General features: G+C 31.7%; 1 protein-coding gene and 1 long non-coding RNA gene across 2 annotated transcripts; both read right to left on the minus strand.

Annotated features, from left to right (window-relative positions):
- Nucleotides 1-1,444: 1,444 nt before the first annotated feature.
- Nucleotides 1,445-6,225, minus strand: LOC129888773 (uncharacterized). The gene is made up of 6 exons (XR_008766713.1): nt 3,781-6,225; nt 3,310-3,667; nt 3,167-3,230; nt 2,189-2,349; nt 1,896-2,006; nt 1,445-1,814 (listed from the first exon to the last, which is right to left on the minus strand). It is a non-coding gene; the product is annotated as an uncharacterized LOC129888773 (long non-coding RNA).
- A 470-nt stretch (nt 6,226-6,695) lies between these two features.
- Nucleotides 6,696-8,372, minus strand: LOC129888772 (inositol-tetrakisphosphate 1-kinase 1-like). The gene has a single exon (XM_055963776.1). It carries the CDS (start codon nt 8,144-8,146, stop codon nt 7,055-7,057), a length of 1,092 nt encoding a protein of 363 aa, XP_055819751.1. The 5' UTR covers nt 8,147-8,372; the 3' UTR covers nt 6,696-7,054.
- Nucleotides 8,373-16,675: the final 8,303 nt, after the last annotated feature.

The following is a 16,675-nucleotide window of genomic DNA, read 5'->3' on the forward strand; positions in this document are numbered from 1 at the left end:
AAATATAATCAACGAAAATTGGAGAAAACTATATATAAATGTTCTGCAAATTAAGTACAACAAATCTAACAAAATTTCTATTTTCAAGATTTCGGTGTTAAAAAAATAGAATTCAAAACTTTAAGCTTTTTTCGTGTGTTAGACTGTTAGTCCATTGATTTACCTAATATTTGTCAACCAACTTTGTAGGGCCCTAAACTGGCCAGGTCGAGCCTCACATGCCTAATGATCAGTACTTGTTGCATTTTCATTAATGCTGTGTTTTTTTCATCATTTCAATTTCATGAAATAGGTTTTTAAATTTTTAAGCTTCGTTGTGTGTGTTAGTCCACTGATTTTTTAGAAATTAGATAATCGTCTCTGTTGGCACCCAAACTTGGTTAGGCCCGACCTCACTGACCTGATGATCAGTATTGGTTGCATTTTCATTAATGGCGTCTCTTTTGTCAGCGTTTCGGTGTCACAAAATAGAAATTCAATTTTAAGCATTTTTCTTGTGTGTTGTCCATTATTTTCATAAATGTGTCTAACTCTTATCCGGGACCGGCCTCACAAGCCTAGTGACCAATATTTGTTGTCTTTTTAATAATAATATCTCTTTTTTCAGCATTTCGATGTCACAAAATAGAAATTCAAAATTTTAATTTAATTCCTTTTTCTTTTTCTCAATTGATTAAGTTATGTTAGTTATAATTAAAATACTTTCTTATTTGACCCATGATTTTATTTTAGTTTTTCCACTTTGTAAACGTTTCAAAACTGGCATTATTCATCAACTATGTACATCAGCTACCATTCATCGATAGGTGGTTTGCTCTTCAAGAAAAGTGTGTACATGAACCTTCCCTTTTTTCGGAAGAAAGGTGGGATCATGGAGGTAAAAAAGTTATTTTCGAAAAATCGTGGATTCAAATAACACATATCAAAACAATTTGAAAAGAAAAATACCCATCTTATTATCTTACACCTAATGATTTGTCAAACTGTTTTGACAAACATTTGTATACGCATTTGGAGGTTTTGAGGACACATATGATTGTAGAAGGTTAATAGATAGTTGAGTGTTGTCTTGCTCATCTTTCCATACTAACAATCGTAGTATTACTTTGATAGTTTCTTGTTTCTTCGATGTCTTTACTTGTTGTTTTTTGTACTTCAGTTATTGTATTATTTTGTTGTAGTTACAGCTACTTTTTCAAAATGTTTTGTCATTCCTTGGTTAGGATTGTGCCTTGGTTTAATGTTTTGTCATTCCTTGGTTAGGATTGTGCCTCGATTTCTTCACTCCTATTATTTTCATGAGTCGAGGGTCTATCTCTAGACACTATCCTTTTCAGACCCACTTATATGATTACACTGGGTATGTTATTGTCGTGGACTGACATTTATAGTCTCTACAAGAAAGATAGATAAAGCTTCACTTAAAGAACAACATATAGGTTACTTTCAGCATGTTTTAGAAAGATCTTTTACTCTTTTGGTGTTATCTTATATGTAGTACAGAATACTTTTGTAAAGGAGAGTCTCCTTTGTTTACTTTTTTGTAGGATCTAATGTAAATAGGAGTCCTCCAATCATAGTTATACAGAATATTATTCCGTCGAATACTTTGGTGGGATATACAGAATATTATTCCGTCGAATACTTTGCTACCTCCCACCAGCACAATCCCACCAGCACAAGTGCCAAATAGCACTGGTTGATGCCTAGCAAATAATACAAGGTCCAACGGCAGTAGAGGACTCCCAAAACACCCTGTAATATATGCCTTTATCATGAACTGTCCGGTCTTTTTTTTTTAAGGCAAGCTTCAACTGTGCAGCAGTTCAATTTTAACTTGAGACTTATTGACGTGAATTAATATAACACCACCAGCAGTATATGCAACAACATACCGGTGCAATCCCACAAGTGGGGTCTGGGGAGGATAGTGTGTACGCAAACCTCACCCCTTACCTTGGGAGGTAGAGGGGCTGTTTCCGATGGATCAGCAGCATATGCACTGACTGCAATATGAAGGAAACCAGCAATAAATTTTTGCATGAATCAGTTTACCAGCATCTTACTGAGATCTATAACCCGCAACGGCGCAACCCCGAAACCATAAATCCCAAAATATTACACTCCACGCAGTGCAAATAATTAGAGCAGATCCTTGAAGTTCAAGAAGCTAACATGAGCAGAATACCTGATCAAATCTGGTTCCAATTAACTGAAAGAAGTTTGCATGGGGCTGAGCACCATCACCTAGACCAGTATGTCCAAATACGGTGGCTAAAACCTCACTTCATGTTTTCATCAAAATTCCATGCTAGTGCCGGTCAGATTCCTTAAAACGAATGGCTGTGTCTGCACAAGTTTAGCAGCCAAAATCAAGCAAAACACCTGCATGAGAACACCAATACTACAATGCAGCAATGATAAGCAGATTAGTGCATAGCGTGGGTGAACAACGCACCACAACGCAGTTTGTTTCAAGATTCACAATAAGCAGCATTAATAGGCCCTTCTATTGTGTTGAAAATGCCAATTCCAATTCTACAAAGGCTACGGTTACTCAAGTTACAGAGCCAACACCCCAAGCTATCTAGTAGGCTAAAGATGGCACACCAGAAAGAATGATACCACTTGCAACAGGAACGTCAACTGTCAACAATCAGTTAGTCGCCATTATAGAAAGAGGCGAAATTCAGTGGCATCAAGCACCCCCAAAAATTAACACTTTCACCAGTTCAAGTGTAGGTCCTTGGTTAGCTTACAAGAGTCTGATTAGCACGTCCACATATTTTTTGAGAAATCAAGTCTATGTGCTAATATCAGACACTTTGGGTACATAGACATAATTCCTACTTTTTTTAGGCCAAGATACCATTCATGAAAGACACAAAACTGTTATCTGGTTAGATGCCCTTCAAAAGTTAAACAAAATATTCAGTATCAGAACCTCAAGGCCAGGCATTCTACGTGTCCTCGATAGTTTTCAGTTAGAGCAGAAACATTTTATGACCCAAAAAGAAATCACAATAAATTTCAGATAAAGCAACATCACAAGATTGCTGAGAAGCAATCAATGCAAGTGGAGTTACACTTTTGTCCTAGGGGAAGGGAAGAAGAATGAAATATAGGGCAGTGGATTTACAGAATTGAATGAGTTTGAAGATATTACTATGAGGTCAATGTAGCATCATGCATCTGAGCCTTTGTATAATGCTTAAAACTGAAGAGTATATCTGAAATGCATTTCAATTACAATTTAGTATAGTAAAAGTGCTCAGATTTTGGGGAGGATAGAGTGTATGCAGACCTTACCACTACCTCGAGAGACAGAGAGGCTGTTTCTGATAAAAGGTGCTCAGATTTGAACTCCTTAAATAGTAATTTTCTCTCGTAAGGGGAGAGCACATCACTGAACATTATAAGTTTTCCCTGAATGACCAAATATCTGATTTAGTGCATCAGATTGAAAACCTAAATATGTATTCATTGTGCCAATTCACTCTCCTTTTTTGCTATTGTACATCTTTGCTCCTGACGCCTGCTTCTTATAATTTTAGTCAGTACATAAATGTAGAACTGCAGCCTAAAGAATCATTTCTCATACAGCCAAAAGATAAAAAGAAAAGGAATCCAAAGGAAGTCATCCATGACACTATATTTAGAACCCGACCTGTCAAGAAAATGAAAAAATTTAAAGGGAACAAACGAACAAGGCAAGAAGAAGAAAGAGAAATACTTATACCATTTTCTTTTCTGAAAGTTGAGAATGTACTTTACCATTACCTTTTCTAAAAGATTGAGGATGCACATTCCATTATCTATTAAGTACTACTCAGCATCAGAACAAGGAAATAAGTTGCTCAGACTTCTGGTACATCATCTTTTGTAATCTGAAAGAATAGATTTGACATGCTTTGGTTTCTTGGGGTACGGAAACTTGCACTAGGCCCTAGCTCCTCTCAAAAATCACTATATGTTGAGAGTTGTCCCTCGTCGAAAAGCTGCCCTGGGCACTTCTGGATATGAAGATATAATGTATTCCCTATCTGTTTTTCTTTTCCCTCTTCTATTTAAGGGTAGTACAGGTCCTCATCAACGAAAAATCTTAAACAGTGAGAGCACTTTCGGCTAGTCAAGTCGAGAATCAAAATCAATTGTGCAATTCTTCCTCCTTCCTGCAAAGAATCTCTCCATACATGTGTCATTCTAGGAAACAAAAGATGCAGTTAAAAGGAGTACATAACCAAGATGCTCATGTGACATGTGAGATACAAGCATGCAGAGTATCTAACTGGCTGTACGTACACACACTAAAAGTATAGACATGGTTGTTCATAAAGCTAGAATCTTTTCCTAGTATTACGCTTCACAGTTTCCCAGCACTACGGATTTTGCCAATTCAATCCATGCAACTCAATTAAAATGCCATCTTGCTCCCACGTCAAAATCATGCAAAAAAAGTTGTGCCAATTCAATATCGCACAGTTAAGCAACTAAATAAGACAGTTATCTCATCAACACTCATATAAATGCAATCTATATCAAGCTGAAAACATTTATCATTACTATCTAACAAATGGAATAGCAAACAAAAAAGGCAAAACCTTTATGTTATTTGCATCGTCAAATAACAGAAACGATGCATGTCAAGTGGAACAATGTCAATAAATTTTAAAGATATGAAGCCCGAAAATGTCAAACTAACTCATAATCCAAAACCTACTTCTTCAGGTCCTTGTGTCCTAATATGTACTCCCTCCGTTTTAACTTATGGGTTCGTTATAGGAATGACATGGTATGCTTAAGACACAAGCTCAAAGGGCGTTTTTGGTATGTGGCATACCTTTAGTTTAAGATAGATTCAAACTAGATTCTTAAACTTCGTGTCTAGTCAAACTAATATACATAAAATGAAACCGAGTGAGTAGTAAATACAGTGACATCAACTCACTCGGACTAAAACTTGCATAATAAAGTCAGCATGATAAATGCGGGCTACTTTCTGAGATACATTTTGTCAAAACAATGACCAAAAACAAGCGTCTTTCCAGAAAACGAATCCATCGATAAAAGATATTAAGCGTAGTTAGAACCCTAAGAGACAAATTGATCCAATAAATAGAATCCAACGCCATAACTCATTTCTTTTCCTTATTGTACACATGTATATCCTCTTAAAGGAAAAGAAACCTTTACCAAACGGAGATGATGATAAACTCTAAAATGCATCGTAAAAAGGGTCTCATGGACCAACAAACACTTAAGAGAAAGAACAAGATAATGGAAGATATACCTTCTACAACCATAACAAGTGAAATAATCCCATAAATAAGGTGGCAAAATGAATGTCACTCTCATGCAGTTCATTCGAAAGAGATTCATAGGATCCGTTGTTTGTCAAGCTTTTTTCTTTTGTTTCTTTTTTCTTACCAAAAAAAAAATAGAAATACACCAGAGAAGCAAAGTAGCAGAGAAACGGAGTGTATAATGCTAAGGTTTGCAGATCCACAGAAGATCATCTACTCTTAAAATTTTGGTGGAGTGCAGCTACAACGGACAGGTTTCTGCTCATCCTTTTGTCGGTCGTTAATGTCTCCAAGGAATTGATATAGAGAGATAGGGAGACAAACAAGACAAGCACACAATTAAAAATGGTTTAGTTAAAGGGAAAACGAGAACTACTACAGCCAAAATTCAAAGCGAACTGTATAAGAGCAGAAACCATGGCTTCCCCAAATAGCTCTGATTGATCAATGGCAACTGAACGAGTCCATCCACATGAAAGAGCCATAAAAGCAAGAGTACAAAGGATTGGCAGTAATTGAAAGATCATTAGTAACATAAGAAGGTTTAAGTTCTCTTTTCAGTAAGTTGTCACCAGGACATCAAAACAAGGATAAACACAGTGGGAACCTAACTCTTGGTATAATTGCACTTGGGCTCTCTGATCAATCTTCATCATGTTCAAGAATCAAACCGAAAAATAAGATCAGCTAGATCTTTGAAAAATAGTTCTCCAATGGCAAAAATGTGAGCCACAAATTTCAGGAAACAAAAGGCAGTGACAATTCTTTTTCTGTTTCCTCACATTTGTAATGCTTAAGTGCTTAAGTATCACAAAGGAGCAGTAGCCCTAGCACAAAAGAAGAACACAGTAACCCTAGCATAAAAATAAAATCAATGGCAAAAGTAAATGATAATCAGTTAAATAACCATTAGGTAAAAAGGTATAAATACCTCATGCCAAGCCTTAATACCAGAGAATCTAATTCTCAAGTGAAGGATTAACCTTCAACTTGACAAATCGATAAAGATGAACACTTGTGGTAAGTTGAAGTTGCCTCTCATCCCCAAATATAGCATAAGAATCTGACAATTAATATGGACTAACTGTTATGCTACAAAAGCTAATGAATATGATCTCAGTCTGAACAGTCTGGTTTGGGTTGTGGTCCAGAAAAGGAATATTCTTGCAGTCTTGCTGACATAATTCACATCAACTTCCATGAACAAGACAGTATAATAAAGAGCTATTCATGTAAACACCAAAGGGGAAAAAATATTCACCGAGTTATATTCCTCTTACGACACTGTAATATATAAACAGAAAGAAATCACTCTTTAGGATACGAAGACCACATGCAATTATATTGAACTGCAAAACAGAAGAAAATGATGGAAATATAGTATGACACTCATTGAGAATACAGCAAATTTCATTGATTGAAGTTGTTAAAGGCACATGTTGAAATATTGTTACCAATGAAATACAATTGCCTTTAAAATAACTAAACTTTCCTAGAAAAAGAGTATCTGCAAGTACCTATCTCGACTGCAAAGATAGAATGTACATGTTTCAACAAAGAACACCATCTAGTGCCTTCAGAAGGCCATATCAGGAACCTACTTATTCACTGCTATACTAACTCCCTACCTAGAAGAAATCCCTGCAGCTTCACCAATAACACCTGCAAAACAGTCCATATCTTGAGCAAATCTTCTGACTGACCCTTGGCCACCCCTGCAAGCCGCGTAAAGATTCGTCCACTTCACATCCTTAGACCTGAATAGTATTCTCCTTTTCTTCCCTCTTAAGAGGTGAAACTGGTAATGCCCCTTCATCCTCACCAAACCCTTTATTCCCAACTAACATCCTGACCTCCTTTTCACAACTACCCTTCTGTAAACTCTCGAAACCCTTATCATTCTTGTTCAACACATCCCAGAAAAAGTCTGTCATCACACTCTCGTAATTCGGCATCTTTGCATACCCAGGGAAATAGTTAATGTCAATAACAAGGTATCTATTTCCAACCCTGTTATCCCTAATCAAATCAAAATTAAAGAGATACAATTTTGTAGCTCGTCTAAGCCCTCTTGCTATCTCCGTCAGAAAACTCAATGGGGGCAATTCAGCATCATCCAAATTCATCAACTTATAGTATTTATCATCATTTTTTTCACAAGTATTCAGATTTGAAACCTGCGAAAATGATAAATAACTCTCTAATTTCCCTAAATTCTCCTCCATCACATCAGGCAACGACTTCCTCTTCACACACTTCACATAATCACCAACCACATAAACCTTAAAAATCACAGCCCCATGATTCACAAACTCCTGCAACACTATAGGCGGTTTCAATTTACTCAACCCATCTTTATTAAACACCAACAACATCTTATGCGATTTCGCACTTCCATCAGCCACCAACGGTTTCGCAATCACCGGAAACTTCAATCCCTCACTCTCCAAATAACTCGCCGACACTATTTTCGCATCGTACACAACAGTCTGTTTAGGAATCCCAAACGACGTCGTTTCACACTTGATTTCAAGCTCAGTAGCCACCTGAAGCATCGAAATCCGATTATGCAACCGCTCAATCGCTTCAAGCGAATCAATAATCAACACATGAGGATATTTCAAAGCATACTCCTCCAATTGCCTCTTCCAATCCTCACCATACAGCTTATGAAGAACACAATCGAACGGTCCCTGTTCAATCAAAGGCTTATCCATATCGATCTTAACAAGATCGATTCCTCTTTCCTTCGCGAGGTTAACAAGCGATACCTGTATGAAACTCGCTTGTTTCTTCGGTGCCAAAGCGTAACCTACTCCAAATCTCCTCATTCTCTCCGCCATTGATAAACACACAAACACAAATCAAAATCAAAAATTAAAAATTAAAAAAAATCACTCAAATTTTGCACCGATTCAATGTATCAATTCAACAAAAAAATCACATTTACACCGATTTGGAACCCTAATTTGATGATTTTTAAGCTAGGGTTTTCGATATGATCGAGATGCATACGTTATAATGTGTGTGTTGTCACTATTTTGTGAATTTGAGGAAATGAAGAGAAACGAGAAGAGAAGACAAATGTACATGAGGTGGGAGTATATATAGGGTTTTTTAAGGGGTGGGGGGTAGTTAGGGTTTTGATAAAGTAACTCGGGTTGAGTTAAGGGGTGTTGACGTGGCGATTATCGTAAAAATATTTTTAATTTATTTTTCGTTATATTTTAATTGATCAATTGATTTTATTGATGAGATTTTTGTAATTCGCTTACCTATTTTTATTTCCACTAGCTATACCATTTTTCTAAAAAAGGAAAAGTTTTTTTTTTTGTATCCATCGTTAAGGGTCCTTTGATTCAAAATGGGGATATTCTAGAATTATTATCTTGAAATTATAATTAAGATTAGAATTTGATAATAGATTTTATCTTCACAAATAATATTGATTTTAGTTAATATTTCCTATCAAATATGGAATAAATTTAATTTTAAAATCTATATGGCAATAACCCACCAAATACATTGAAAATTAGCAAATTATCTTGTATTTTATTTTGATCTTAACCAAAATTCAACATGAAATTGATGAATTTACGTGTTAAAATAAATTCAAAAAAGGTGCAAATTTACCATTATAATTTGGATTATACATGTGCAAGAAATTCAACACAAACACACATATTATACTTGGTTATGAACAATGTTCAAGCTATATATTAAGATCAAGAGCAAATACGATACAATTTGTTAACTATAATTGTATAAATGACTACTCGTTTATAATTGAAGATAAAAGATAACTAAATAATTTAATTTGATTAATGTCTTATAACTTAAAAGGGGAGCTTCAGAACTATAACAAAATTATTTTTGTATGATTTACAAATCATAAATTCAAAATGTGAAAATATGTGTCAAAATAAACTACATATATCATGCTCCTAAAGGATATATCCTTCTTCTGAACTCTATATAAACATAAAATATTTGATAATTTTTTTTTAAATATCTAACAACTTGAAATTTTGTTGACTTTATGATCTTGGAATAATAGTTCAATGCACAATGTCTAATCTTTGTCCAAAAAAGATATTACTTATTAGTCACCTCAACCACCCATTGAATAATTATTCTAATTTTGAATCCATTCAAATATTGGATTCCTTGAGGATAGACTAGCTATGGAACATAATGAATGTTTTGAGTAATTAATCATTCTCCTACCAAGAATAATGTGATGATGGTGACCTCTTTGGATTAGAAGGAAGTGGGAAGGTTGGATTAAACAATTGAGTATAGTTGCATGGGTCAAAAGAGAGTATAGAAAAAGGGGATATGTTTTAGTGGAAAATAGAATAAGAATAATAAATGGAAATTGGGAAAAGATTAGATTATGCAATTGGTTCATTGATATTTGTCTTTTTTAGTGCTTCTTTTATGATATAGACTTGTGAAACCTAACTTTGGAAGCCATGTGGATTGATGGGCCATCATGATGTAATAATTTGGAAAATATCTTAGTGCGCAACTTTTTTATAATAGCGTGGTTAATTCACATATTTTTTTCAAGGAGTAACTATTTTATTAGATGTACTTCCATATCATATATACTAATTCTATCTATTTTTTAAAATAATTACATATATTATCATTAATTAAAGGTTTTTTATCATATATTGAGGAAAATATACTTAGATACATATATTTTTACTTACAGATACACTAAAAATAAGAAGAGAGGCGAGCGAAATAGTTATGTATTATGGATATATGCGAATTATACTAAATATACTCTAGATACATGTATATGTATGTATCTGGTGTGATTCGCATGTATCTGAAACATCAGATACATATAAGAGTGGCGAGCGAAATTTATCTATGTACTCCAGATACATGTGAATCTACTTGATACGGTGTATTTAGAATAAATAACATCTAATTTTAACCTTATATATTGCGAGATACATGTATCTAGACATATCTAGACGCACCAAAATCTGGTAAGATTTGTAATATTACAAATTAAAATATATCCAAATAATTAACTTCTAGTGGAAATTATATAAGTTTCTTATTTTTAATTGTTATAACAAAAGTTATTATAAAAGAAATATAATATGGATGTCGTGTGAATGCCATGAAAAAGTAGTTAAAAAAAACACGTTAAAAGTAAAACATTATTAGAGAGGATAAATGTTATAGAGAAATCAAATGGTATTTATAAGGAGAGTGTGACATATACAATATTTTAAAGGGTACATTTAAATATTGTTTTAGCATAAAGTCACATTAAAGAATTCACCAAAATCTAGGTTCCTCAGCGTTTTCATTATAACACAAAAATATATAGTAAAAACATATATGTATCCAATGTTTATGTTAATAATAAAATTATATTATTTATATATATATCTTAATATCAATTTTTTTGACATAGACATAAACTTCAAAATAATATTGAAAGACATAGGAAAGAGAGGATCTACATCATTTCACTTCTGAACTTGGCACGTAAACTCACTTTATTAATTAAATTTATATTATATTTATATATCTCCTTAACAACTTACCTTTTAATTATTTTTCACCCCTGAACATGGTAAAAAAAATAAAAATAAGCAAGTGAAGATCATAAGTGGACCAAAAAATAAAATAAAAATAATTTCTTCTCCCACCCCTCCATTCCTACACTCCCATTCAGCCCCTGCCCTACTCCCATAGATTTACCTTCTTCTTCACAGCCACCCCACCCCACGCAAGTTCTTCACCCCATAGCCTTGCCCCCACCGCTTTCTTCTTCTTCACAATCTCCACCTCACCCTACAACCCCGCCCCCACCTTATCTGCACTCTTACCCCCGCCACCTTCCTCCTTCTCCACAAATTCATCATTCTTTCTATATTTTCATTATTCTTTTCTTTTTCTTTTCACCATTTTTTGGTTTTTTGATTTTGATTTTGATTTTCTTTCAAAAATAAAGTTAATAAATAATGGTTATGAAAGAAATGGGATTGCTAATAATAATAATAGTGGCTAACAATAAGAATCAAAACGACGAATTTGATTGTAAGCGGGACGAATTTGAGAAGAAATTGGATGAAATTTGGTGGGGAGATAATGGTAATAGTGGTGGGTGTAGGTTAAACATGATGGTGATGATTTATTTTTTTGAAGGGCACTTCATTCAAATTAATAATGACCAACAATAATAATCAAAATAATGAATTTGGAGGGCAATTCATCCAATTTGGATGAGGAGAAAGAAGAAAAGAAGAGAAAATGGAGAAGAAGAAGAAAGAGAAAGAGAAAAATTAATAAAAGAAATATAAAAAGTGAAGGGTTGGTAATTTTTGATGTGATAATGATGTGGTCATGACATGGTGTGAGTATAGTACATACTCACATTGTGAGAGTGGTATTATTTTTTAAAAGTGAAAAATAATTGAAATGAAAGTTGTTAAGGAGGTCTATAAATACAACTTAAGTTTAGTTGCTAAAGTGAGTTTTCGTATCAAATTCAGAGATGAAATGATGTATTATCCCAAAACAAGAATTGAAATAAATGGTTTGTCATCATGAGTCATAAAGATACATATGTTACATCAGAAATTAGGTTTATTGATATATTAGACAAAAAAAGAATAAAAAACTAATTCATTAATCATTTTCAATAACAATAGACAATAGTCAACTAATCCAGTGTAATTCACAAACACAACTTGAAAAAGATAAGATATATGTAGATCTTTGATAATTTTTCTTTTTATTCGAGCTTGAAATCAACAATATAAATGTGCTCATATAAGAATTTAATCCATCACTTTCAAGACATGAAAATATCTCTAGAAGCTATTGTTAGAATTTACATACACCAAAATAATGAGGTCAAGGAAACCAAAATAAAAGTTTTAGCGACCTATTTTTATACGCCAACATTATTAAAGAAGTATTACACTATCAAAAAATAACGTCTAAAAGAGAATTTTTAGACAATTGTAGTTGATAACAAGTAAAATCAATTATCTAAAAATTATGATAAGTGACATGTTATAATATTTTATATTACATTGATGATGTAATTAATTTTTCATCGTGCAATAATTTAAATTCATCTTTGAAAACCTTTATATACATTGTTAATTAGATTGAGGATGTAAAGTATTAGTTATAGATTCTTCGAATTCAATAATTTTAACTTAAACTTTGTATATTATATTATTTATAAAAAAGTACAAATAATATATTTGAGCAACACAATAAAAGCTTTATTGAGACTTTCTGACAAAGTATAAACAATTTGCATTTTTATATACGTGTTTCTTTTATCAAGTCTCTCTTTGCGACAATGCTCAAATCATTATACCTTTTGTGTGGATCAAAGCTTACCCTATAAGCAACTTTGCTACTTTAAAATTATTTTAATTATACGACTATCTAATAATTCAAATATATTATAAAAGAACTTCAAACTAAATTTATAAAATTGATATTTTGGATGTCTCTAAATAAAATCAGTTCGACTAAAAGTTGTATATTTATTTGTTATAGAACAGTACTCTTTATTAGTACTATATATAATAGCAAAGTCAGAAATTTAATAAAAAATATAAAAAAATAATTCTTAATTATGTTAAAATTGTTCAAAATTAAATATACATTTACACTACATGATTTATATTCATTCAAATAGGGATAGTACATTAAAATCAATCACCTCCAAATTGAGTGGCATTTACTTGATACCCTATCATTTGACAGGTGAAACCAATTATATTATGAAAAATTTTATCTTCCTTTTTATAGTGGGGTACTAGTGTTTCCACAAAGTTAATTTTATTGTGTTTGGCAGCTAGTTGCTATCAATTTATCCCCACAAAAAACATATGCCAAACAAGTACATTATAGGTGGCAAGTATTTTTTCACTTCTTGAGGTAAGATGAATAAAGTGAATGTTTGGCAAAAACACCTGGAATGAACGGTGATCAGTTAGACATTCTTCGTTAAAAAAATTATATTATGTACGTATAAATTGAAAAGTATGAGTTCACATGAACTCTTGAGATCTTCTCTCTAGATCATACATAGTAATATTATAATTTTACTAGATTATTTCAATATTATCATGTGTCTGGATCCAAATTCAAAATGTCTTGTGATGCCATAATTATTTTGTGTATTTTTATAAGTAAAATCGTCGATTCAAATTTCATATTTTTGTTATTGAATATATCTATCTTTTTTTCTATAATTTCTTTTTCCTTTTTTCTTTGTTTGATTTTTTTTTTTCAAATCTCAAATTTGATTCTGAAATTTCTATTCTATTTTTATCACTGAATTTTTATACAATTAAATCAAATGTCTATGTTAAAATTAGTAGTATTGGATGATGTATAGCCACATAACAACCTACTCAACTGATTTCAATATTTTGGAGGTTTTGACATAAAGTAGGAAATATATGTGAAAATCACTAAAATTGTAAAATAACTTAACTTTTAGCCTTTAATTTTGAAAATGTAATAAGTCAATAGTAAGAATTTAAAGGTTAAATTCTTCAAAATATAGATTCTATATCTACCTCTTCCTAATTGTGCACTATTTTTTTCTCTCGAAATTACACTATGTATATGATGTTGGGATATATACTATTAACCATGGAATATATACTATTAATCATGAGTTTAGATATAGTATTTATTATAGAACAATTATTTATTCAATTTTAATAAAAGTTTTAATAGATCATATATTCGTTTATGTGACCATTTACTTATATAGTAGATGATTTAATGTATAGAGTTTTAACTTATACACAGATGATTAAATCATCGATTCTTATTAGTATAAAAATTTTTGTTCACAATCTAAGATGAAAATTGGACAAGACATCGGTATGATTGTACCACAAGATTATATATAATTTATCTTGATTATGAAAATGGTATAGTTCCAACTTCTTGTGCTAATGCATTTTGTATGTATTGAACGGGACCGAATAGAGATAGTTGTTTTAGACTGACCGACAAAAACATATTCTCTAAACTGTTAAATGTACTTATATTCTCAATCTTTTTGATATAACTATTATGATTTGTATATATATATTAATTATCGTTTTGATTTATTAAAATATGAAATTCTGAGATGAGTCAATATGTCTGGTAGATTTGATGATAATAATATGTATTGGTGAAATAATAAGTTAGTTGATGGAATCTATGTCTCGATATAGAGATTGATGATATGTCTTTTTTAGAAGCTTATAAGTTTTCATTGTGTCAAACCTTGCAAGTGGATTTATGAATCCGACACATGAAATAAGTTAAACAGTGCTTTAAAGAAAATTAATCTTTAAGTTAAATTCGTTAGTAATTTAATTTATTAATTAGTATATGTAATCTTAACATGGAGCATTACATAAGTGTTTAATGGGGGATTTCGAAATATAAATGGAGGAGTGCAATTACATATTTCTAGTGAAATGATTTGTAATTTATTATGGTAAGAATAATATAAAATTAATTATTTGAATTATTTCCATAATATGGAGCCTCAATTAATTTCGTGGTCCCTACATTGTCCTTATTTAAGTAGAACTCAAAATCTTATTTTCTTATCTTTTTGGACTGGGAAAAGGTCCATATAAGTAGGGGTTTCTCCTAACCTAGAAAAGGTATAAGTCTTGTATACGATACTTGCTCACCCAAGTATTGAGAGAGTTCGGTTATAAATTTGGGATCACTGTAAAAGACCGTAGAGCTGCAGTCTCACTTGGAGATTTATTTGAAGGTATTTGCTTACGCTTCAAAAGGTATTTATCGAATTAAATTTCAAAATTTTTAGATGTTCTAGTATGTTTGTATGTGTTTTAGCATAAACATATATGTTATCTATTATTCATATAAATAATATGAACCTGAAATACTTTCACTGTACATATAATTTTCCAATATCTGAAATATATTTAAAAGATCGATTGTGATTCACGTGAATTCAATAACATTTCATTAAATACTCTATATAACAGTACCTACCGGCCACCAGAAAGGCTGTCATCCACTAGAAATAATGCCAATCAATTTTTATGGGCAAAAGTTATTTGCTAAAAAGTAATATGTTCTGTAAAGTTCAACCCATCATCCATAAATATATATTATAAAATGACCACGTTTTTTAATCTTAGAATGTCACAATCGTACTTTCATGTATGTAAAAAGAAAGTTTATATTTCAGCCCTGGATCGAAATTCGAATTTGAAGTTTATAAATTTAAAATTTTAAGTTAATAATTTATATATATGAAATGATTTTTTCTAAAAATAAATATTATTTGGACCAAGGTTATAATTGGATTCGATCGAAGATGTATCTTGATTTCTATCTCCGCTCTAAGTGTTGGAAGTAAGATTTTCGTCAATGTAAAGGGCGATTGAAAAGGAGGCTCAATCTACAAGACTTCTTAGGCACATGAGAAATCGGCCTATCTTTATGGCGGTATCCTTCAGCATTGACAATGTCTTGTTCGTTCTGAAAACACGTCTTTCTATTTCATTCAAATCCGAACAAGATCAAAAGAACTGATTACACACCTCCATTACTTTTTAGGAGACATCTTTTTATTAAAGAACATCAAATTTACAAGATCTGAAGACTATATTATTGACAATTCACATATGGCAACAATTCAACGCATGTAATTAAATAATAGCCACTAAACTTCCAATTTTTACAGGTAAAATTAAAGAACATTATTATAAAGTTTCACTAATAAAATTAAAGTTTTATGATAATAATTCTTTTTAGAAAAAGTACGATGAAGAAGTGACCAGTAAACTCTATTTCTCCCATTTTTTGGCTCAATAATTAATTTACGGAAAAGGATCAAAGATATCTTTTGACTATGTGAAATGAACAAAAATGCCCTCAATTGATAGCTGGTCCTGAAATGTCCCTGTCTTTAATAGTTTGGTCCAAAAATGTCATTATTGTTACTTAATCGGTCAAAATATCCTTTTTCAAATAAATATATTTTTCTTTTCTTTTTAAACACATTCTTTTTCTGATGATGATTTTTTCTATTAAAAATGTTTATTCTACTTCCATTCGGAAAAGATATGAAATAAAATATTTTCGTATTAGAAATTTTTGATTGTTATCAAAATAAAAATTAATGACGGGTTACTATGACCTTATATATATAGCATATATTATCAATTAAAAAGATACATGTAGTTATTCTATTTTAATTGTTAAAATGAGATTAAGAGGAAAATAAAGATTATTTTCTTATTTATTTATAAGTTAAAGTGATTTTAAAATAAAAGAGACGAGAATATGGTTCTTTGTTATTTTTTTATCGGAATGCC

This window comes from Solanum dulcamara, chromosome 5 (genome assembly GCF_947179165.1).
Source record: "Solanum dulcamara chromosome 5, daSolDulc1.2, whole genome shotgun sequence".
Lineage (NCBI taxonomy): Eukaryota > Viridiplantae > Streptophyta > Magnoliopsida > Solanales > Solanaceae > Solanum > Solanum dulcamara.